Source organism: Podarcis erhardii (assembly GCF_964252035.2).
Source record: "Podarcis erhardii genome assembly, chromosome: 5".
Lineage (NCBI taxonomy): Eukaryota > Metazoa > Chordata > Lepidosauria > Squamata > Lacertidae > Podarcis > Podarcis erhardii.
Genome location: NC_138509.1, coordinates 39085953 through 39108535, shown reverse-complemented (window position 1 = coordinate 39108535; position 22583 = coordinate 39085953). Strand labels below are relative to the sequence as shown.

General features: G+C 42.0%; 1 protein-coding gene across 2 annotated transcripts in view; it reads left to right on the top strand.

The window, feature by feature from the left end:
* Positions 1–16742, top strand: part of ADGRA1 (adhesion G protein-coupled receptor A1) — a 314546-nt gene extending 297804 nt beyond the window's left edge. For both annotated transcript variants that reach the window (XM_081863153.1, XM_081863154.1), the window contains 2 exons: positions 9252–9353; positions 12565–16742. In XM_081863153.1, the coding sequence (XP_081719279.1) occupies positions 9252–9353; positions 12565–13786 (1324 nt within the window). In that variant the 3' untranslated portion in view covers positions 13787–16742. The remainder of the gene's footprint in view (positions 1–9251; positions 9354–12564) is intronic.
* The last annotated feature ends 5841 nt before the right edge of the window (positions 16743–22583 follow it).

Here is a 22583-nt window from a genome sequence, read left to right as displayed (position 1 = left end):
GATTAATTCTTGTTGTTCCCTCGGAGCACCGTCAACAGAAAGAAAGAACCTTTGGGAAAGGCAAAGAGGCCAGCCATCATATCAGTGCCTCCAATCTTCTGTAGATATAATGAGTTACAAGAGATTTTCCATGGGTAGAATTTGGGGCAGTAGATAGAAAGGCTTGTCGCTGTTGTTGTTCTGTGGTCTACATAAGCATATTTCCTTGGAAACCTATTGAATGGAAATATTTAACATTCTGGGCTGTTGTAAAGCTGGATGGTATTCTCTTTTCTTTTCATCATTTTATATGTTCAGGGTGAGGAAGAATAAATATGTGTCAAGCCTATTCATCAGTTCAGAATTAGTTCAGGTGTACTCATGATATATATTTATGTAGGATTAGGATAAGGATTGTGGAATTCACAAGGGGCTGTGCAATTCAATAAGCTGATTTGTAAAAAGGCTTGATTTTCCAAGACAAGAAGCACTGAGTGAGTTGCTACGGTCTGCCACACACCTTTCCCCCCCTTTGGACTCACTCTTGCTCTTTTCCATATATTCTCAGTAAGACCTAGGCTGGTATCCAGTTATGGCATCCCTCTTTCACTTTGGACTTCAGCTTGTGCCAATAGGACTTACCTTTTTCCTTCCATCCCCCTGCACGCCTCCAAAATCAGTACCAGAACATTTGTGGCAGCAGGGTTAGTTGTGGTGAGGACAAGGACTGCAGTGGCGAGGGTCAGAGCATAGTGTTGATAATGCCAAGGTTGCAGGTTTGATCCCCATATGGGGAAGGGAGCTTTGGAAGTTTTGTTACTGTGAGCACTTCTAAGATTTGCATGAGAGAAAGAATTCAGCCAAGCACATCTTCTCCCATCACTACAGCAGCCCTGTGACCTGGCCACTCTAATGGAGAAACAGAGACTGAAAAGTAGTGTTGAAGTCTGATTTCAACATATCTATTTAAGCTAAACATCCACTTCTTTGCCTGTAGGCTTCCAGTTTCTGGTAATATGCTTCATCATCCTTCAGATAGTTGCTTGTGACTATAACAATGCCATAATGTCTGCAATTTTATTTTATTTTTCATATTTGAAAGAACCCATGTTCATATTTGAATGTGACATTTCAGCTGGATTTCCTCTAGCTTCCATCTGCTACAGGGCAAACAAAACCCTTGTGAGCTCTCAGAGTGCTACAAGGGGACATTGTGTTAAATGTCTTGCTGTCTCCATTTAAAACAATGAAGCAGCACCTGAGGCTTGGAAGAAGCACATGGTTTCGGTTTGAGAATCTAAAGATTATCACCGAGTCCAAGCAACCCAGAGGCAGTCCATCTAAAATGTCACATGTGAATAAAAGTGTTTGGTTTTGTAGAATGATCATTGATGTCATTTTGTTTTTCATTTCTTTGGTCGTTTTAGAAATGTATTGGCCTGTAGAATTCAGTACCACACTGGGATATGTATCAAAAGGGAGAAATCCAGAGGCTAACTTACTTTTCTTAAATGCATAATAAAGACGAGCTTGTAGACTTCGGGAGGAGGCTTTTTAAAATAACTTAATGACAGCAATGATAATGCTACACCTAAAAAGGGTAGTGGGGAAGAAACTGGGAGAAGGTGGGTGGCTGGAAAAATAAGGAACTATACTGTTTAGGATAACAAGGGGAAAACATGAATAAACTATGAAATATGTTGTGAAAGGTGTTGGTGGTGGGTGCAGCAGAGCTGTGGTTATGACAGTCTAGATCAGGGATTTAGGGACTTCAAGGCCAGCCCGTTTCATGAGGTAGAATGAGACTCTTGCCTCAGGTGGCAAGTGAGTTGGAATGGCCAATAAGCACCCCTAACCCCCTATGCTATTTCTCATCACCAACACACTTAGGGAAGGCAGTTCTCCAGCAACTCCCACCCTGTCTAATCCTGCTTGCCACATTGCTGTGGCTTCTTAATTTCAGTTGAGTCTCTACTGCCACAGCTGCCTCTGCTCACTGTTGACTACTTGCAGCCAGGAGTGTGTTAACTCAATAAAGCCGTGCTCACGTGAGGAAAAAGAGCAGTGTTGGTTACGACTGTGCACATTATCAAGGAGCAGTTGCCAGACCTGTTCACCACTTTTACCCCACAAAGAGGATTAAATGCTGTGACATTATTTGAGGACATCCCAGGGTTCTTCTTTGTTCTGCTTTCTGGCGAGGATGTTGCTTCTGTCTTTGAGGAGAGGCGCTGTGGGAAGGGTTGAGAAGGTCCTGCTCTACCACTGACATTTGGCAAACTGATCTGATGTTGAGTGTGCGTATTACCACCAGAGTAGACTCTACTCTGCAACACACACTGTGAGGAACTGCCTTTGGAGAGGGTCTGGAAGCTTCCGCTGGTGCACAATACAGTACCTAGTTGCTTGCGGTGACCAAGCAACTGAAGTATATGACTTCAGTTCTGACAAAATGGTTTCCATTGCACTTCCAGACTCAACTGAAAGTGCTGATAAGTACCTTTAAATCCCAGTCCAGCTTGGAACTAGCTTGTTTTAAAACTCAGCTGCATCCATTTGAACCTTCCCAACCTTTAAGATTGCCTATGGAAGCTCCACTTGCAGGCTGGTTAGCTGTTACAAGAAATGACTTTTCAGTGATGGCCCCATCATTATCAGACTCCCTTCTGTGGATCTCCCTTGCAGATTGTTGCTGAATGAACTGTGAAGACCTGGCTTTCTTTTTTACTTATTGAGACTGGTCCACTAAGCATACTTTAATCCCTATTGCTGTTTTAATTTTTGCTTTTCTGTTTTTCTGTTGATGAAATAAACTGAATTGTTACTCTTATTGTAAAATGTGTATATTATTGTTTTACTTTGTGTTATGATGTGAAATGCCTTGAGAAAGCTGTATAGCCCTGAAAGGCAGTTTACAGATAAACAAGTAAATATCAGGCTGAAGCAACTGTGCGTAAATAGCCAAAAGTGACACAGAGTCACATCTTCAACTTTTTGAGATGTTTGGTTTTATTTAACAGCCTGGAATGCAATGAGAACAACTTGAATCACATCCTATTTATCAACATGAATGGCAGAAGAAAAGTGGTCTGTGATTTGGAATTCCCCTGTCTCATAATGATTAAAGAAGGATGGTATTCAGTGACATGAAGGGACAGTGACATTTTTATTATTATTTTTGCAGGGCTCAAAAAGTGGAATGGTCTGCTGTCTGATGTTGTAGAGACCTCTCTAGGGTTGGATGGAAAGATTCGATCTATACTATTAAAACACCTCTAGTTTTATTCTTACACAAGGCATCAACGTTTTTGGAAAGCCTAATTGTTTGCAATTGAATGCAGTGGTTCATGGTGGTATGCAAACATATTTTCTCTAGTGCAAACATCTGTCAAATCCATCCGGTGAACTGCCTATTCTTACAGGTCTTAGTGGAGATCTTGAATCATTTTAGCCAATCACTACTTATTTAGGGTGCAATCTGCTAAGGAACAAATGGGAGCTGTGCAGTAGCTCTGGTATGCTGTTGCAGAGTTTCTGTCCAAAATGAGATTGCATTTTCAGTGAAATTGCACCTTAAATACATTCCCTAATGTAGGTTTTTGTCTGTCCTTACACTCCCTTATAGATTATGAAATCTTTTATGAAGAACAACTGGTTTTGCTTCTCTCAAAGAGCAATGGGCAGTCAATTCTGCATACAAATCATTTTGGGTTTTTCATACTGTATCCTAGTACCTTCTTTCATCCAGTTAACAACCCATAACCTCACCTGCTTAAGAGTTTTCTACTCCTTCTTGCTTCCCTCGTATTTAAATATCTTATTTTCAATTTCTCCATAGGCATCACACAGAATTTTTCAGTTTAGGACTGCAATCCTTTGTAACAATGGGCCTTACGTACATAGGATTGGGCTGTAAATCTGTTTTTTCCTCCCTCTCTCTTCACACAAATTTTCTTCTGAAACTGAAGTTCATCCTAGTCCAATTTCACATTTGCTGATGTGAATCTGTTAATTTAAGTAAGTTGTGCACAACAGGAATGATGTGGGGTTTAGATTATTTGCTTTAGAACTTGCCTTTATCTTACCTCTTATTTTTTTCCTACAAGAAAGCTATTTCCTTCACAATCTTTTGTTTCTTCCTTTACTGCTTTTGAGTATGTTATTTTTCTATCATTTGGGATTTCTCTTTTCCGTATATCTCAGAGTTGTTGTTGTTTTTCTTTCTCAATCCCTTAAGAGCTGTGGTAGTACAGTGAGGAATCATTCGTACAGCCTGTCATCTCCAGACAGTATTTTAATTTTCTTTTGGCAATGAGACAGGGCGGGCAGCGTGCTGGGCTGGATATCAATGCAGTGCAGCTCAGATACATTGAATGCATTCAACTTCACTCTGTACAATTTCTAGGATGTGTTTTCTCATGTGTAGCAAAGGAGCAGAAGAGCCACAGGGCTGGAGATGGCTATAATGAATGGCACATTTCACTGTTCCATGCTTTCTAACACACCTGAGCAGTATCAATATTTGGCACATATGAAGCTCAGAATGAGGTACAGTGGTACCTCTGGTTACGTACTTAATTCGTTCTGGAGGTCCGTTCTTAACCTGACACTGTTCTTAACCTGAAGCACCACTTTAGCTAATGGGGCCTCCCGCTGCTGCCGCACCGCCGCTGCACAGTTTTTGTTCTCATCCCGAAGCAAAGTTCTTAACCCGAGGTAATATTTCTGGGTTAACGGAGTCTGTAACCTGAAGTGTATGTAACTTGAAGCGTATGTAACCTGAGGTACAACTGTATTATTTCATTTAGCATGTTCAGAGCTCAAAGTAGGAAAATGTTTTTACATCTGAATGGGCTAGTTGCTTGTTGAATTCCTACCTCACCTCTTCCCACAGATTTGGTAATATGAAGGCATTCAAGCTCATTTTGGATGAATGTCTTAGTGGCTTCTGCACAGGCTCAGACCTTGAGTGCAAATGGAGGATTTGTGAGTTCAGACCTTTAAACCTCCCCCTTAAATAAATTCAGACAAGACTCAAATTTTGGTTTGGTTTTTGGCAGAATTTAGGCCACAACTTTATTGATTACAGCAAATGAGTGGTTTCATAGCTCCACTCACTTCGACTAGCTCCCTGCACCGTTGCAGGTAGCAGTGACCCAGGGCACCAGCATAGGTCAGCCTAGGGTGAACACCCGGGAACAGGCTATGTCTACCACCCAGATGTCTCCCTGGACTCAGGCACGGGCACAACCCCCTCACAGGGTTGACCAAACCATTGAGTCCCTGGATTCCTTTAACAGAATACCCTTCACATAGAGATGGTGAGAGCGTTCCCCCATCCCTATCACCTGAACCAGAGCCTATCCTCAACCTTACAAGTTGTGATGATTTGCTACGTGGCAGGCGAAACCCAAATGGCACCAGCTAATCAGCCAAGTGGGGAGATTCCTGCCGTGCCCTTGTCCCAACAACAGACGACACATGATGGCATAGCAAGGTCAAGCGCACAGCCCTAAAAGTAAGGAGAGGTGGGCGGGTGTTCCGATCCACACACTGAAAGAAGCAGCTCTGGGTCACGTGCATGGGTATATATAGGTCCCTTGATCCCTTGATCCGTTTAGCCTGCGTCCCATTGGCCTGGTTAAACCCTGCATCAAGGGACCTATCAATTGGGTGTTGTGGCTATCCAATCATACCCACCCACAAGACAGAGTTTGGTTGCCAGGTCTCACTGCAACATGTGCCCTCTTTAAGGGAGGACCCGATTTGCCCCTAAAGATATACTATGGATTTTCCTTAGGCCTGCAGCAGGGGCATAAAAGGTTAAACTGCTCCTCCATGCCTGCTCTGATCTCATAACCCACCCATCCCCAGATAATGCAATCTTCATTTTAAAAAATGTACCTTAAATACAAACATGTATTTAACATGCTGTTTGGAATTAAACATAGGTTAGTATTTAGCTATGCAGGTAATCCTAGTGCATTGTTCATGGACCAGCTCTGCCATTTGAGTGGCTGTTTGGTGTTTGGGACTCCCTGTAAGCTACTATATTGTTGCTGGCTTAAGTTGTTGGACCTTGCAGTTCTAGAAGGAAAGAAAATATAAAGTCAATCATACAAACATCAAGTCTTTCAATGTCTACATCTTAGAACTCCTCATGTTTATTTTGGATTATAGAGATAGTAGCTAATTGGAAGTGCAATGTGGTATTTGAAAAGGTGTTTGACTGGGTGGTGTTCTCAGACTTTTGCATATGGAGAGGTAGTGTCCATTGCCAGTTCTAATTTCATAACAATCTAAGCTGCAGTAATTTTATTTCAATCCCACTGTCTCTCCTAGGAGCTCAAAATTACATAGATCATGGGTAGGCAAACTAAGGCCTGGGGGCTGGATCTGGCCCAATCTCCTTCTAAATCCAGCCTGCAGACAGTCTGGGAATCAGTGTGTTTTTACATGAGTAGAATGTGTCATTTTATTTAAAATGCATCTCTGGGTTATTTGTGGGGCATAGGAATTCGTTCATTTTTTCCCATCAAAATATAGTCCGGCCCTGCACAAGGTCTGAGGGACAGTGGACCGGCCCCCTGCTGAAAAAGTTTGCTGACCCTGGCATAGATCCTAACAACAACCCTTATCTTGTGATCCTTATTTTTTCCCCCAATAGTGTATATTTTTAAAATGGAGGAATCTGGGTCCCTTACTGTGGGGGAAGCATCACCTGGCTCTAAAACTGATTTCATTATTGTGAACTGGTTTGAGAACTAGTATAGTTTAAAAGTAGCATAGAAATACTGAAAAATACATTAAAAAAATAAATAAATAGAGACCCATCACTAGGGTCTGGATGTGAGTGAAAGTACTAAAACCCCTTTACAAGCTGAAGCTTATAAAACAGCATTGTGTAACCTGGGTATTTTGGTGTCATGGCATCAAAGACTGTCACAACAGCTTTTTCTGTGGAAAGTGCTTTAGGGAGAATTCTGCTCAGATGTAGAATTCTCATCGGCTGTACTAAGCTGAATTTGGGGGAGTTACATTAGGATGGGTCTTTTTTATAAGATACATTCCCTAGGAAACTGATTTAGCTTAATGATAGAGCGTGGTAATTATTTGCTGCTTAATTGCGACAATTTAACATACATTCCATGCACTTGGATGAATTTGGTTCGAAGAATTAAGCAAGTGGTATTTAACCAGTTAAGTGTGCGATATCATGTCCTTCACTATTTAATTGCATGCAAGTTGCAAAAGAATATTACTAGGAGGTGGAGCAGAAGGGCGGCAATGCAAAACGAGGAGAACAACGTACAGGCAGTAATTCTTGTGCAGTCCATTAATCAGGTTCTTACAATAAGGTTACCAGATTTTTTTCAATGAATCCAGGGACACTTTTCAACTACAGTGGATTTTGTATGGGACTGATCTGTAAATCCAGGGACTGTCCCCTAGAAATGGGGACGTCTGGTAACCTTATCTTACAATTCATCCTTGGATTCCATTTATGCTTCCTGCCACAACAGCAGCTTTTCTGAGAATCTGTCATTTATTAGTACAGACTCAGTGGCAAACATGTCCTTGTAAAATAATAGTGGTTTAATGCTATGAGCTAGAGAGCAGTGCCCTGAAAGATGGACACCTATTAATTAGTCCCCTTCCTCTCAAAATTATAACATTGGCATACATTCAGAGACCCTGCCCAGGCTGCTGCTTGGACCTCAGTGGCCCAGCTGATGTCCCAGGTGGCTTGAAATACTGCTCTAATTTCCATCTCACAATGCCATTCCAGCACATGGTGAAAGGAAAAGCAAAATGGTGGCACCAAGCCAGATGGTATGTCAATTGCAGCACTGCTGCCTCTGCCTCTGCCACTGCCACTGCCGCTGCCACCACCATTGCAACCCGCTAAACCCACTGGGACCCATCAGCATAAAGAGTGGGGAGAGGAGTGCCACCAGAGGGCACTTTGCTGAGACACCTGTCCAAACTGATCCTGATTTAATTTCATTATGTATGTTATGGAATTACATGTTTGGACATGGTCTCAGAAAGAGCCTTACCTTAATATATAAGCAAGTTTCTGAAAAATATTTCCCGTACCTTGATGCCCACAAAGGAAAACCCACAATTGATTGATTTGGACCATTTCCCCCCAGAGCTTCAATCAAAAATGCTCCCAGAAGCATGAGAGTCCCTGCCCTTAGGTTTACATCCGAAAATACACAACACAAAAGAAGAGGAAAAAGAAGGGGAAACTTGGAATTGGAAAAGGGCAGCAATTCTCAAAAGTTCTTATCTTGACTAAGTTGGGCTGGAGCCTCAGGGAGCTGGTTTCTCCGCAGAACTGATGGAGTGGCTCTGTTTCCTATCTCTCCCATTTGAGGAATGACTCTTTTTAACAACTGGCAGCTGGAAGGTTTCACTGTCGCCATTCCAGGTTCTAGTATGTGTAATGACATAATCAAGCAAGACTGCAGCCTAGATCTTGTGCTTTCATTCAGTATTAAACATAATAACAGCTTAACTGGGAAATGGGAGATGTTCCCTAGCCCTGTTCTGTAAATGTCTGGGGTCTCAAGTCAAATGCTTGGTGATTTTTCTGCCCCTAGATTAGGCCGCTGGTGGGAATACTTGGCTCCTTCTCCATAGCTCTGCTGAAGGTCATTAGTTCTCAAGGAAAGAATTCCTGACAACTAGAGGTGTTTGGAAAGATGCTGCCAAGTTAACGACTGTAAAAAAGAAGATTTTTGGGGTTTAATAGACCTTTCAGTTGTGTTTCTTTTCTTGATGCTCTTTCTTCCCTGGAGTTAAATAACTACCTATGTAAATGTCGCAATGCTACCTGAGAAAATGAGATTAGCTCCAAGATTTTAGTTTGGCCACAGCTATTCAGAATAAAATGATTTTGTGTTCTGTATAAAAATGGAAAACCATAACTATCATTAATACTTTCTTAATATTCTAAAATATCTTCCATATTTAATATGGGGTTTTAAAAATTTACATGTAATTGATAATTTTGCTTGTTGAACTCCAGTTTTTTAGTGACATATCACAAAGATACTCCCAACCTTGTATTATAAAGATGAACACCTTGTTTCCTAAAACACTTTGTATGTTTTAATGTTCTTTTATTTCTCATTTTAATGAGCATTTAAAGTTAATGACCTAAGTTACCTGGGCTTTTATCACCGTTTCAAGCATGAAAAATCTTTTTTATGAAGAAATCTATTCAACTGAAAATTCACCTGTCAAATATTATCTGTTAACAGGTTTTATCTGATTAGTGGAGGAGTTCCTTTTATTATATGTGGAATTACAGCGGCAATCAACATAAATAATTACGGGATAAAAAACTACGCAGAAGCGCAATTGTAAGTATTTCAGTATGCTTTCAGGCTGTCATATCCCATCATCATTCCTGCTAATAGAAAACTTAGACAGTTGAGTGGTTATATGTTTGAAAGTAAAATGGGTCCACCCAAAAATATACTTAGGGGACTGCCTAGATATGCAGAAGTATATTCAATTGTGATGTAAAAGAAAAACTGGGGTGGCTGGCTGAGGAGAAACAGCCTGACAAGTACATGCGGAGTCCCAGAATACTGATTGCTGTTGAGCCTCTATACATGGGGGGGGGGGGAGACTTCTCAATAAACTATAGAGAGAACATCTGAGCCACTAGATCTTTAGGGGTCAGGCCCTAACTACATGTAAACATCTCTAGTTCCCTGATGCAGCTGCAAGGCCTGCAGTTAATGTATTGTGTAGTTAGACCAGGCATAGGCAAACTCGGCCCTCCAGATGTTTTGAGACTACAATTCCCATCATCCCTGACCACTGGTCCTGCTAGCTAAGGATGATGGGAGTTGTAGTCCCAAAACATCTGGAGGGCCGAGTTTGCCTTTGCCTGAGTTAGACCTTCACCTGAGGGGGAAACAAAGACAATGTTGGGGTGGGGGGAGGGTGGGAGAGAGAAAGAGAATGGAGTGGGTGGAAATGGCCTGCTCCAGCCCTGTACAGTTTATAGAGAATATTCTGGAGGAGAAGGTTAAGGTTAGAGGGAGGAAGGTATATAGGTGATATATGGTTAAAACAAACACACACAAACGTCACTGTTGTTCAAGGATGTTTCAGGAGAAAGGGAAGGGAAGAGAGCAAGTATAGTGGTTTAAAATTCAGCCTAGGGCTTGGAAAAGCCGTGTTCAAATCCTTATCAGTCACAAAGCTCCCCTTGAGTCATCTCTCTGTCACAGCCTAACCTCCCATGTTTGTCACCTTGTGCTCCTTGGAGATTTATGTAATACTGTAGAACATAAATGAACATTTTACCTTGCCCAGAACAGTCTCCCACTAGTATAGCTATGGGCCTGAAACTGCCCTCTTTCCCCATGGTGTCTGAACAGCATTGTAAGGTTCCTTCTCCAAGCTGGCTGGAGCACTGAGCAGAATCCTTTTTAGAGGAGTCCCTGCTTATACACAATATATTTGTATTTCTAATGAACTGTGATAGATAGCTTAATATTAATTAAGTGCTGCCTGAGCTGACTGGATTAAAGGCTGGTTTGCCACCTCCTTTGATTGAGGTTTTTTCTTTAAAAGAGTGGGAAAATATTGACAGGTTACTTTTGTCTGCTGCTCTTCAAGTAGCTGAGAGTAGCCTTGTATCTTTATCAACAACCAAGGGAGGCTGCGAGGGCCACCCTGCGAGATTCACAGCCAAGGAATGATATGAAACTGGATTTCCTTCAGCTCAGCTCAACACTCTAGACAGTGCATCACACTGGCGCTTTTCTGAATCTGGAAATCGCATACAAAGAGCACGAGCTCCAGGCTGTGTGGCCTGATGTATGCTAAATTGCTTTTTAAACTTTATACCCCTCGTTGTTTTCTTAGCCCCCAAGTATCAATTTTCTTCTTTTATAGAATTGTTTGCACACGGGCTCAACGACCCTTCAAACAGCAGATGGCTTCTCCTGGGCTTCTTGAGAGAAGGAGAGTAAGGAGAATGCCAATTAAAAGTTCATTTGCTAAAAATATACATGATTCAGAGCTCCAAACATATACAAGGCTCAGTTGCATCAGGGTGCATGTCCCCAATCAGTGGACCACTGGCTTCTCATCAGCATTTTGTTCAGTGCTAACGATGCTGTGAAGGTCATGTATTTCAGTTCACGATCAAGCAGCCTTTGCCAACCTGGTGCCCTCGAGATGTTTTTGTACAAAACAGCTGGAGGGCACTAGCTTGGCCAAGGCTGTGCTAAAGCATTGGTGTAGAGTGCTCTTGTAACACCCTGGCATACACATTTTTAACATGTTAGGAAATGAAAGCAAACCTAACTTTATGAAAATGCTTTTAGTAAATTCCTTTTTTTAGAAACAAGACATTAGATGAGTGAAGAGCTCCAGCAGACTCCTCTAACCAGGGCGTTGGGAAGTGCTGCTACTCTGCAAATTCTATCATATTAAAACTTATTTATTTCAGCACGTGTGATTAGACAATCACTTATAATCAACAGGGTATTAAAAGATCTCATTATTTATGTTCATAAATTTGCGAGAGACTTTCCCTTTGGCACTGTTGCAGAGGCTGTACTACTTTAGTTTAATCACTTTAATCACAGGCAATCAATACCAGATATCACAATGTGAGCAGAAAACCATGAAGGAGGAGGGGTGATAAAATTGCTGAGGAGAGAGAGTGTGTGTGTGCACTACAGATTAAGCAACAGCACAGCGGGTTGCGTGCCTTATTCATTTTTAATAACGTTACTACAGAAAACGTAGATGCCCCGACATTAGTGTGCTCTTTATGGAACTGATTTTTGAAGTGTCTCCTCTTGAAAATAGCAGCATCCTACCACTGGGGATTGCTCCAATATTCCTTGGCATAAATTGCATAGATCTTGATTTCTTTTCTTTTTTTTCTTTTTTAAGGGATGCACACGCGGATTCCTGTGTTGTTTTTATTGGATAAAACTGTTGATAAGCATTTGAAAATACCTGGATAGTTTTGTGTGCCTAAGAGCATAGCATAGATTCAAAGGTGTGTTCTTTCCAAGTCCAGCCAAAGATATTTGGTCAGCCCAACTAGCTGTGCCGCATGATCAGAGAGGGTTACACCAGCATCCTCGGTAATGCTAGAGGAGAGGCCTTGTGTACCTGAAGGAGCGTCTCCACCCTCATCGTTCAGCATGGACACTGAGGTCCAGCTCCGAGGGCCTTCTGGCAGTTCCCTCACTGCCAGGGTTCAAATCCTTCACTCAGCCTTGAACTTCATGGCGAATCTCTGCTTCTCAGCCTAACCTACCTCACAGGGTTATTGTGGGGATTGAATGAGGAAGGGGGAAACCATGTACACTTCCTTGGTCTCAGTGGAGCTTCCTCCACCCACCCAATCTGCTTTGTTAGGGGGCCGGTCAGGAGAACCCCCAGAACAGATGTGGGGAAGGGAATCAAGCATAAATGCTTGCAATAATGGAACAATTAGAAGAACACGTTCAATACTACTAATGTGTTCAAAACTACTAATTTGATTTCTTTTTCTTTAAATCTATTCTTCCCCTCACCCCCCCCCTTTTTCAGTTGTTGGATGGCATGGGAGCCAAGTCTCGGTGCGTTTTATGGACCAGTTGCCTTCATTGTCCTGGTGACTTGCGTTTACTTCCTCTGCACGTACGTGCAACTGAGGCGTCACCCAGAGCGCAAATACGAGTTGAAAGAAAGGACGGAAGATCAGCAGAGGCTGGCAAGTCCCGAGGTTGGCCACAGCCACATCACCGATTCTGGATCTGTCTCCCAGGCGACATGCTCAATGATGTCTTCTTCCTTGTTGGAAAACGAGCACTCATTTAAGGCTCAGCTCCGAGCTGCGGCTTTCACTTTGTTCCTGTTTACCGCCACTTGGACCTTTGGTGCACTGGCTGTTTCCCAAGGACATTTCTTGGATATGATATTCAGCTGCCTCTATGGAGCATTTTGCGTTACCTTGGGGCTCTTCATCCTTATCCATCACTGTGCAAAGCGAGATGATGTCTGGCATTGCTGGTGGTCCTGTTGCCCATCTCGGAGAAACACATATTCAGTGCAAGTTAATGTCCGGCCAAAGGTTAACGTCAACGGGGAAAGCCAGGTCCACGTCCCGTGTCTCCAAGAATCGCCTTGCCCTGCTAAATCTGCTGTTTTTAATCACCCAGCTGCTAGCCACTGCAAACTTACAAATCTACAAGCTGTTCAAAACCACGTCAACTGCCTTTCACCCGTCACGCCGTGCTGCGCAAAAATGCACTGTGATCAGCTGCTGGAAGACGATGCTCACATTCATGTCCACAGCGAGGGAACTTTCAGGCCCAACATGCACATCCACAGATGCTTGAAAAGCAGAACTAAACCACGCTACTTCAGCCGGCATCGGTCTGCGGGGGAAAGAGAGTACGCTTACCACATTCCTTCCAGCGTCGACGGCAGCATCCACAGCTCACACACAGACAGTCCGCACAGCGCGCATGAGGGCCAGACAGGCCACAGGCGGGCGTGTTGTGCGAAAAGCGACCCATATCCCACCATCAGTCAGCCGGAAAGCAGTGATGCAAGTACTGTGATTTACAGTTGTGCTACGGTGCCAGAGAGCGAGACAGCGCACCATGCAGCTCATTTCGAGATGCACCCGCGGACCCAGTCTTTACCATTTAGCACAACCAGCCACAATGGGATTCTAAAGGGGAACCTGCACGAAGCCATGATCTACAGTTCAGACAGTACAGGAAATATCAAAACGGGGCCCTGGAAGAATGAAACTACTGTGTAGTTGGGCAGCCCAGCTCTTCTCCTTTTGCAGCTCAGACCATCTTAGGCTGCAATCCTATACACACCTGGGAAACGAGCGCCGTTGGACTCAATGAGGCTCACTTCTGAGTAGACATGCATAGGATTGCACCGTTAACCTTTGTTTTCCTTCTAACCTGAGTAAGATTCTACATGTGTGCGTAGCGCATCAGTAAATTGTACAGGTTTCTCAACCTATTGTTTTCTTAATAAGAAGAGGCTTTTAAAAAGTAGCGGTGGTTTTGGAATTATTTTTAAAAGAATTATGGGACATAGTTGTGGGGGCTGGGGGGTGTTGGAAAATAAACCTAGGAGTAGAATACAATGCAATATCCTTTGTTACCACTCACAGTAATGTTGTCCTTTCCTTTTATTTTATTATATATTTTTAACAATTCTGCATTAGCATCAGCCACTTTGAAATGCATATCAGCCTTTCCTTCGTCATTCTTATGGGGGGGGGAATGATTTTGGAAGTTACGATAGTGAAAGAGGAGGAGGAATTTCTAACCAGGTTTAACACAGCTCCTTAGACCTATGAAGACCACCTGTAGCATACGGCCTGTAAAATCATGTAGTGTACAGTCGCTGTTACGTCTCTCTTCTGCTGGAGAGGAATTCTAGGTAATGTCCCTTGTTGACATCTATGGTGCTGTGTTGGTTGTTACTTCTTTTTGTTCCTCTTTTTTATTTTTATTTTTTGCATGACACACAGGTCGGGATAATAATACCATTTGCTGTTTTCTAGTGTTATCATGTGTGAAATGCAGGGGCAGGGGAACCAAAAACCTTATTGTAAAAGGCCGTGGCTATTCATGTTGGTATTACTCTAGAGCATTTTGAATCTATGAAAAACGGGAGGGGAGAGAAACCCACCACTGCACTAGTTTTAAGTGGCACAATCCTTTGTATAAGGTTATATGATAGCTTTGATAAGGGTCCACTCTAATGTCTCTACAGAGCATGCACTATTCATTGTATGTGGCACTGTGCAGTGTAATAGCAGCTGTCTCCATGAGTTTCACTTCTTTGTAATTATGCCTTCTGGAACCAACCTGCAAGCTGTTCTACAATTGTCTTTTTTATAAACAGCACCACCAAGTACAGTTTGTCATTAACTCTTTGAGGACTACAGTCATGCACTTAACGAATTACTTAGGGCACCATCCAGCCCAAGTTCAGCATTTTGGAGGACCATTGCTTTTAATAGAAAAGGGGAAAACACTCAATGTGCTTATTAAATCTACCCCACTGAAACCAATGGGACATCAAAGTACTGAGTTTTTCCTGGATCCTTCCCTTCATCTGACTTGGAGCTGTGTTCAAGGAAAGACTTGTACATGCAATACTAATAACAATGTAGTCCAGAGTACTCAAATAAAGGGGAATCTATAAATTTTTAAGACTGCATTTCTTTCCTTTTCTTTTCTTTCCTTCCTTCCTTCCTTCCTTTTTAAAAAGCCCCTTTCTAGGGAGTGAGCCTCACTGAATGCAGTGGGCCTTACTTCCAAGTAAGCGTGCATAGGATTGCACTATAAAGAAATATAATTTTAAAGATATTTATTTAGCACTTCCACATTTGGGGTGAAATCCTTTCCTTCCCATGCCCTTCCGTCCTCTGCCAAAGCAAATTCGGGGTTGTCTGTATACTTCCATGCAAATTTGACCTTCAATTGCATGACTTTTCATTGAGTTATTCTGCTCAGCTGCAGGATATTTTAGGGTCAATAGCATTCTCTATTCAGGAAGCTTTAGGCAAAGGATTGGGTTTTTTTAAAAAAAAAAAAAAAACCAAAAACAAAATAGATATCCGTGAACATCTGGACACAAGGCTCCAACTGACAACGAAAAATAGAATTATAATTACCCAGTTGTTTCTTTTTAATTTAAAAAATTTCAATAGAGTCTAGTTATAAATTGATGACCTAAAGTGAATGGCACTATACAGCCACAGAGGGCAGGGCAGAAGGAGTCTTCAGCAAAAAAAGAGAGAAAGAGCATCATATTTCCACAAATAAAAAACAAATGCGACAAGCACAATGTTATATGGCCGCCAAAAGAAAATTTATAGACATATCACACACGTTCCAAGTATCCATTACATTAATTTAGGCAGTTCCCTGGAGATGTGCATTACTTTATAGGGGATTATTTTGTCAAGATCTTTGCAGAGTTCAACTCATTATGTGTTCTTATCAGCATGTTATGAACCCCTCCCATTTATGATATGTAAAAATATATTTCCTTACAGTGTACATAACAGATGATTATTATAATTGTTGGAATGTTATATAAAAATGTGTGTCAAGATGAATGTGTTCTGCAGTGTTTGCAGGTGGGAATTAGTACTCAAAGGGTTAATGCTCAGTATCTGAGTGCAAGGAATTTCCTTTTTTTCCTTTCTGTATTTTTATAAAGTTAAAATATATATTGTAAATTACAGCAGATAATGTATCCATTGTGTGTGTGTTGTTGTTGTTGTTGTCGTTGTTGTTGCTGCTGCTGTTGTGTGTATCTTTCGAAGGTAAACAAAGCAGAATGCACTAGGTGGGTGTTGAGTTTTGAACAGTATTCAGCCTTTATATGATTGCTTCTTTTAGATGATGCAAAAAGGGAAAAAAAATACCCTGAGCTTTATAATGTATATGCTGTATATGCTTGAATTGTCTCAGATCTAAAATACAGTATTTTGCAACGTGTGCATAATATAATTTCTTTTTCATCATTTCCTTTTTCCATGTATATGTTACTATCATCCCACAACATCAGTGCAACTATATAAGCGTAGATATTATATTAAATGCCACATCTCTGTATCTCAGCGATATTTATAATACTCTGTAATAGCTAAGTCATAGAAGGTCTCTAGAATTATGCAAAATAGTCCACACACACACACACCGAGATCCAGGCGAAATAGTCATGTTTCAGGAACAAAATCATTGAGGTTCTCCAGCTTGTGTTTCTATTGCCAGTGTTGTTCTGTCCAACAAAACGAGAAACTACATAATTCAATGGGTGCTGCTTTCCACAGATGATCTTCTGTTACAGACCGCTCCTGAAGATTAACATTCAGTATTGATGATACAACTTCCGTATTGTGTCTGAATATAAAGTTAGCAAATACTTCTGGGCTAATTTGGAAACCATGTTATGCAATAATCTGTTTGCATTATTTTTTTTAAAGAAAATATACAATATAATTGCAGAGTAGGAGAACATGATATTAAATAAATTAAAAAATGTTTTGTAACATCAGATGTGACCCACATTCATTTTTGCGCTTTTGACTCTCTCTTTTTTTTAATACAAATATTTATATAAAAAGTTAGTTTCACTCTTTTGTGTTTTTCTGCTTATAAGCATAGTTTATGTGTTTCATATGCTCCCTTGTCTCAGTAATCTTCCCTAGCTGAATGAGGAAACATATCTAACCCAATGCAGAATCTGGGGCAGCATACCATAACCTGTTTAAACAAAACTGGAATGCCACTGAACACCAGGATCAGGGGTGGAGTCTGAACTCATTCCTTGGTCCACCAAACACCTGACCAGCGGGATTCCAAGTTCTTTACCAGGCAACATGGATGGAATCCTATATACTGCGTATATACTTTGCTGCATGAAGGTATTCATGTAGCATTCTATGGTACTGATTGTCTTTTAGTTGTGGGCATATTACTTAACAACTCATTTTTTAAACAATTTGCTTCCAGTGTGAGACAGTGTGCCAACCATGTGAGCCTTAAACTGTAACTTTATGGAAGAAGCATTTTGACAGGCACAATGTGAAATACTGCGCTGCCATCCTGTGCTGTAATGCAAGGTACCGTTCGTGGATTTTATTTTCTCTAATTAGCTGCTGTTTCAAGCAAACATTTTCAGATTTAAAGGACCATTAAGTAAGCACAACATTGGCCAACCCCATTGGCCAACTGTTCTTTATCCCATGCATAAGTGCAAACCCATTTTGTCCAATATTCAAAATTATTTATATTTGGTCTACTATAGGTAACTATTATGGCACAAGAACGTGAAAATTGCCTTGCTGGGTCGCATCGAGATCCATGCAGTCTAGCATTCTTTTTCAGGCAGGGGACAGACACCTCCTGAGAGCTCGTAAGAAGTACACAGAGATCATATCTCAGGGAGACAGGACTTTTCAAAGCAGGGCTCTGCCATCTCTAAACAGGGATGGGATAGGATACTGTGTCAGGCCCTGAGGAGTTGCTACCAGTCCATGTAGACTGAGGTGGGAAGCATGGCCAAGAGTCAGGGATTATGTGGGTTGTAGTCTAGCCATATCTGGAGGGTCACAGACAATGCTGGGGAAAACGGAGAAAAGTTCTCACTTGGTCTAAGGCCTATGTTCCTCTTCTTTAGTGTCACTCAAGAGTCTTGCTTATTGAGTTCTGGCATCATGCTTTCATATGATATTTGGTTTAGCGTTTCCCTCTCTGAGATATTAGTGTAGTTAGAAATGAAACTCAGAAGCTGAACGCAAAATGAACTCACTTGTGACCTGTCATGTGTGATCTGTGGCAAAGAAAGAACAGGGCTGTGCTTCCTTTCCCAGAAGAAAGGATGAGAGCTTTCCATATGAATCCCTGAGAAGAAAATCGCACAGAGACTTGGAAAACTCTTAATATGTTGTGGTGAGTAGCTGGACATACTTTTGCAGCCTTTTACTTTGACTTTATGGGTTGTTTGCTTGCTATTGAAACTTCACACTGTGTCTGGGTAATTCTAAGAACCCACCTAAGTAAAGGATCTTAACATTCTTCTGAAGACCAGATACTCTTGCCAAACTGTGCTTCAAGATTAGAGGAAAGCCCAAATCTGTACAGGCGTGCGTTCCCCCACTTATGTGGGGGTTACGTTCCAGGCCCCCACATGCATAATGAGATATTGTAAGGTGGGGGGCACCCCATTGTAATAGGGAGGTCACACGGGGCAGAGAGGAAGTGGGGGAAGAATCATCTTGGAAATCACTCAGGGCCACTGCCCAGCCTGTCCCAAGTCTGCCTGCCTGCCGGAGGGGAGGCAGTGCATGCACTGGTGAGAGGAAGAAGGCCAAGGATGGCACCCAGCAGAGCTGATGCCAGGATGGGGGTGCAGACGGGCAGCGGAGGTGGGGAAAAGGCACCTCCCGCCCCACACTGCTGTTTGATCAAAGGACACCTTCCCTCGCTTGGGCAGGAGGCCTGAGCAAGGGAAGGGAAATCTAGTCTTTATTTTGCGCCGACCCCCATAAATGTGGTCACACACATGTGGGATGCGTGTTAATAGGGAGGGTGCCTGTACTTCAGAACTGGTTCAGAGCAGTAAGGCTCAGTCTGAATACATGCTAGTTGCCTCATTATGCTTACACAGATGTTTTGGGACTACAGCTCCCATCATCCCTGACCATTGGTCCTGTTCTCAAGGAATGATGCGAGTTGTAGTCCCAAAACATCTGGAGGGCCGAGTTTTCCTATGCCTGCTTTAGCAGGATCTTTCTTTAATGAATGTATACTTGTTTTCTTATTTCTATTAAAAGGCATCTGTATCATGGCGGCATCTGACACCCCAGAATCTCGGCTAAGGTTTCCCGATTGTTAACTCACTATTCATTCTTTATCACCACTGTGTTCACGCCATTCTTGTTCTGTGTTTATAATATTGATTAATGACAAAACCAATGTTAGGACCTGGCAAATCACATGCTACACTGGCTATGATTTTTTCCCCACTTCTATGTCATCCATTGCTGTGAGTATTGTCATGCTCCGACTGTCGAAGATTAGAAATGTTTCTAAAGCTCAGCTTTGTGAGCCACAGGTTCATGTCCTATTTTATTTGAGGAAATAGACAACTTCCATAAGTAACACAAGAACCATCTGCTTTATTTCATTTCTGGGGTCCCCAAGGTGGCATCCATTGGCACCACAGTCCCCTGACACCATCTTTGGTACCCACCACCAAATTCCCTCCCTTGAAGAAAAACAAGATCTGGTCTTTATTTGCTGGTTTGGCTGATTGATTGATTAGGGGTGCTGTCTGTTTCTGGGGAAGCCTTGCCAGATTTTTGGTCTGTGTTATATTGGGATGTGAGGGTGTGGGCGGTTTGTCTATTTTGTGGGGCTCTGAGCATTGCTGGTTTTTCCTTCTGTGAAATGGGTATTTGAGGAGTTCAGAACAAATGAAAAACCCGAGCTGCTATTTGTTGTGGGGTTTTGCGAGGAAAGCTCTGGAGTAAAAAAAAAAGAGCGCTTGGACACTGAGTTTTAAAGTGCAGACCTGTGCCCGGAAAGAGTGGGGCAAAAAGGTTAAGTGTGGATAAGTCCCACGATGTGAGAGAAAGTATTCTTAAACTTTGACATGGGCAAACATGACCTTGTCACTATTCAGAAGCTTTGTTCTTTCTTCTACTTGTGTTGACCCAAAAATGCAAGCTGGTCTGGAAGCTCTGCTTGCAACATATTGATGGTCAAGATGACTCCTACCTAATCGGTAGCAGCTGTAACATTGAGCTCATGTGTGTTTCACAAGCTTTGATTTTATCCACAGGCCCCAGGCATAACTAGAGGGGGAGGTAATGGTTAATACCAGCCAACTGTGTTCCCATGTGACATAGCCTGCCTGGGCCTATAAAGAGTGTGTGTATCTTTACTTGGGTGTGAAAAAGCCATCTTCTTGTTGTGGAGTCTGTCCCCATGGAATGCTGTTAGCAGAGGCAAGGAGGGAGCTGCTGGACCTTTGCTGTAAGTTTGTACCCTTCTTTAATAAATTGTTAGACCTGGGCATCTTTCTTTTTGGAATTCCAGCTTATCCCAACTCCCGTGAGCCCACCTCCGATTCTGTAGGGCATTTCACTACTTTTGCTACAAGCTGGGCAGCTCTGTCAGCTAGTTCTTAAGAAAAACTTGTGAATTTCTGCTCATGGTGAACAGCCTTGCTATTTCTGAATCAATACCATATATGCACAGATCTGTCAAGTTAAGTAACAGAAACCAGAAGTTAGTGAAAGGTTTTAAGTGTGGTTGTCCCTCATGATTTCAGGCTCTTTTTTATTTTTGCTCTAGATTTTAAGTTCTTTATTACTTATATTAATAGACCCTTTGGGTCATTTCCAACATTAGTCAGATCCATTGAAACCAATGTTGGTATGGAGAGTTGACTCAATAGTTTTAGATGGATCAACTCTGAATATTACTCACGTTGAATGTCATCTTTGCTCCCAAGGTAGCAAAATGCAAAAAGAGATGGGCACTTTCATAGGGTCATAAATAATCCTGCTTTTGGAAAACAGGAAGTTGCCAGACGTTGGTCCAGCTAGCTCAATATTATCCACCCAGACTGACAGCTCTCTGGGGTTTCAGAGAGAGGACATTCCTAGCCCTACCAGGAGATGCTGGCTACTGAACCTGGGACCACCTTCATTCAAGGCAGATGCTCCACTACTTGGGACAATAAGCAAGGCGAAAGAGAAAGTTTGTAATTACTTAACAGCAGAAGTAAATTAAGTGTGTAAGTCCCATCTGCTTTCCTATCCATATTCATTTGACGGTTATGCGCACACCAAGCTTTCCTTCCTCTCCCATTGTACATGCATTGAGTCTCTTTCTTTACCTTATTACATACTGCATATTTTAGGCCCTGTGTGAGTCATGTGAACTATTGCCCTTTCCCGTGATGAAATGGGCAACTCAAGCTGTAAATCATAAGGCTATTTTGAGAGCCACAGCCAAATGCAAAAGTCTACACAAGTAACCACAGAAACTGCTACTACCTTCCTCATATGGATAGCTGTGAAATAATTAACAGTACATTTAAGAGAACTTGGAAATTTACATTAACCTGAACCATACGAAGAAGTCTATTTTCTGCAGCAATTTTATCCTTCCTTACAGAGAAGCCAGCCATTTATTTTCTTACGTGAGCTGCAGCCATCTGTGTCCTGCGTTACACAGTAATAATGTTCTTTTTCAGCTGTTATACTTGGCCCTCAAACCAGACTAAATCCTGGAAATATTCAGCTGTAGTGTTTTACGTGTTTGCCAAATCTACTAGATGCGTGCTTTATCTGCATAGGCTTACCGATCCCTAAGAAAAAGTCTTGTCATTTGTAGCGGAACAAAAAATATGGTGTCCTTTTAATTTCAGAGCTGGCTATTTCTTGACAAAATGTTCACTTTCCCCACATGACACAAAGGATACTCTAATCATGTATCAAATGTTGGTCTCTGTTGTCTGTGTCACGAGCAGGAATATTTATTTGAATGCTGTTAATCTGAATCTTTTCTTCAGAACGGATCCTATTTTACTTCCTTTTCATACAGACAGGGAGAGTGTGTGTCATACCAACAGCAAGGGCCCTGCAGGCAGCAGTGGGGAATTGGTTTTCTGATGGTGACCTATTTTTGCCGAGAGACAATAAGATTACTAAGTTGAGGTGCAGCTGATATGATCGCCCCAGGCCAACCCTAAGCTCCTTTGCAGCATGTGATGGAGGGTCACCTTCTCGTTTCGGCTTTCAGTAAACTGTAAAATAGACCGTAGCAAAATCAACAGTGTCCGAGGCCTCAGAGAAGCTTCTGGCCCTCAGGTTGATACAAGTCAATTATCATAAGTCTTCAGAAGACAGCTATTCTGAATTGCCAGAATATAATAAAAGCTCTGCTGAGTCAGACCCAGCATCCCGTTTCCGGCAGTGATCAGATGCCCCCCACCCAAGAGGCTTGCATAAAAGCAATAGCACATTCCTGTTTGACTCCCACATCTAGTAATCGGAGGTAGAC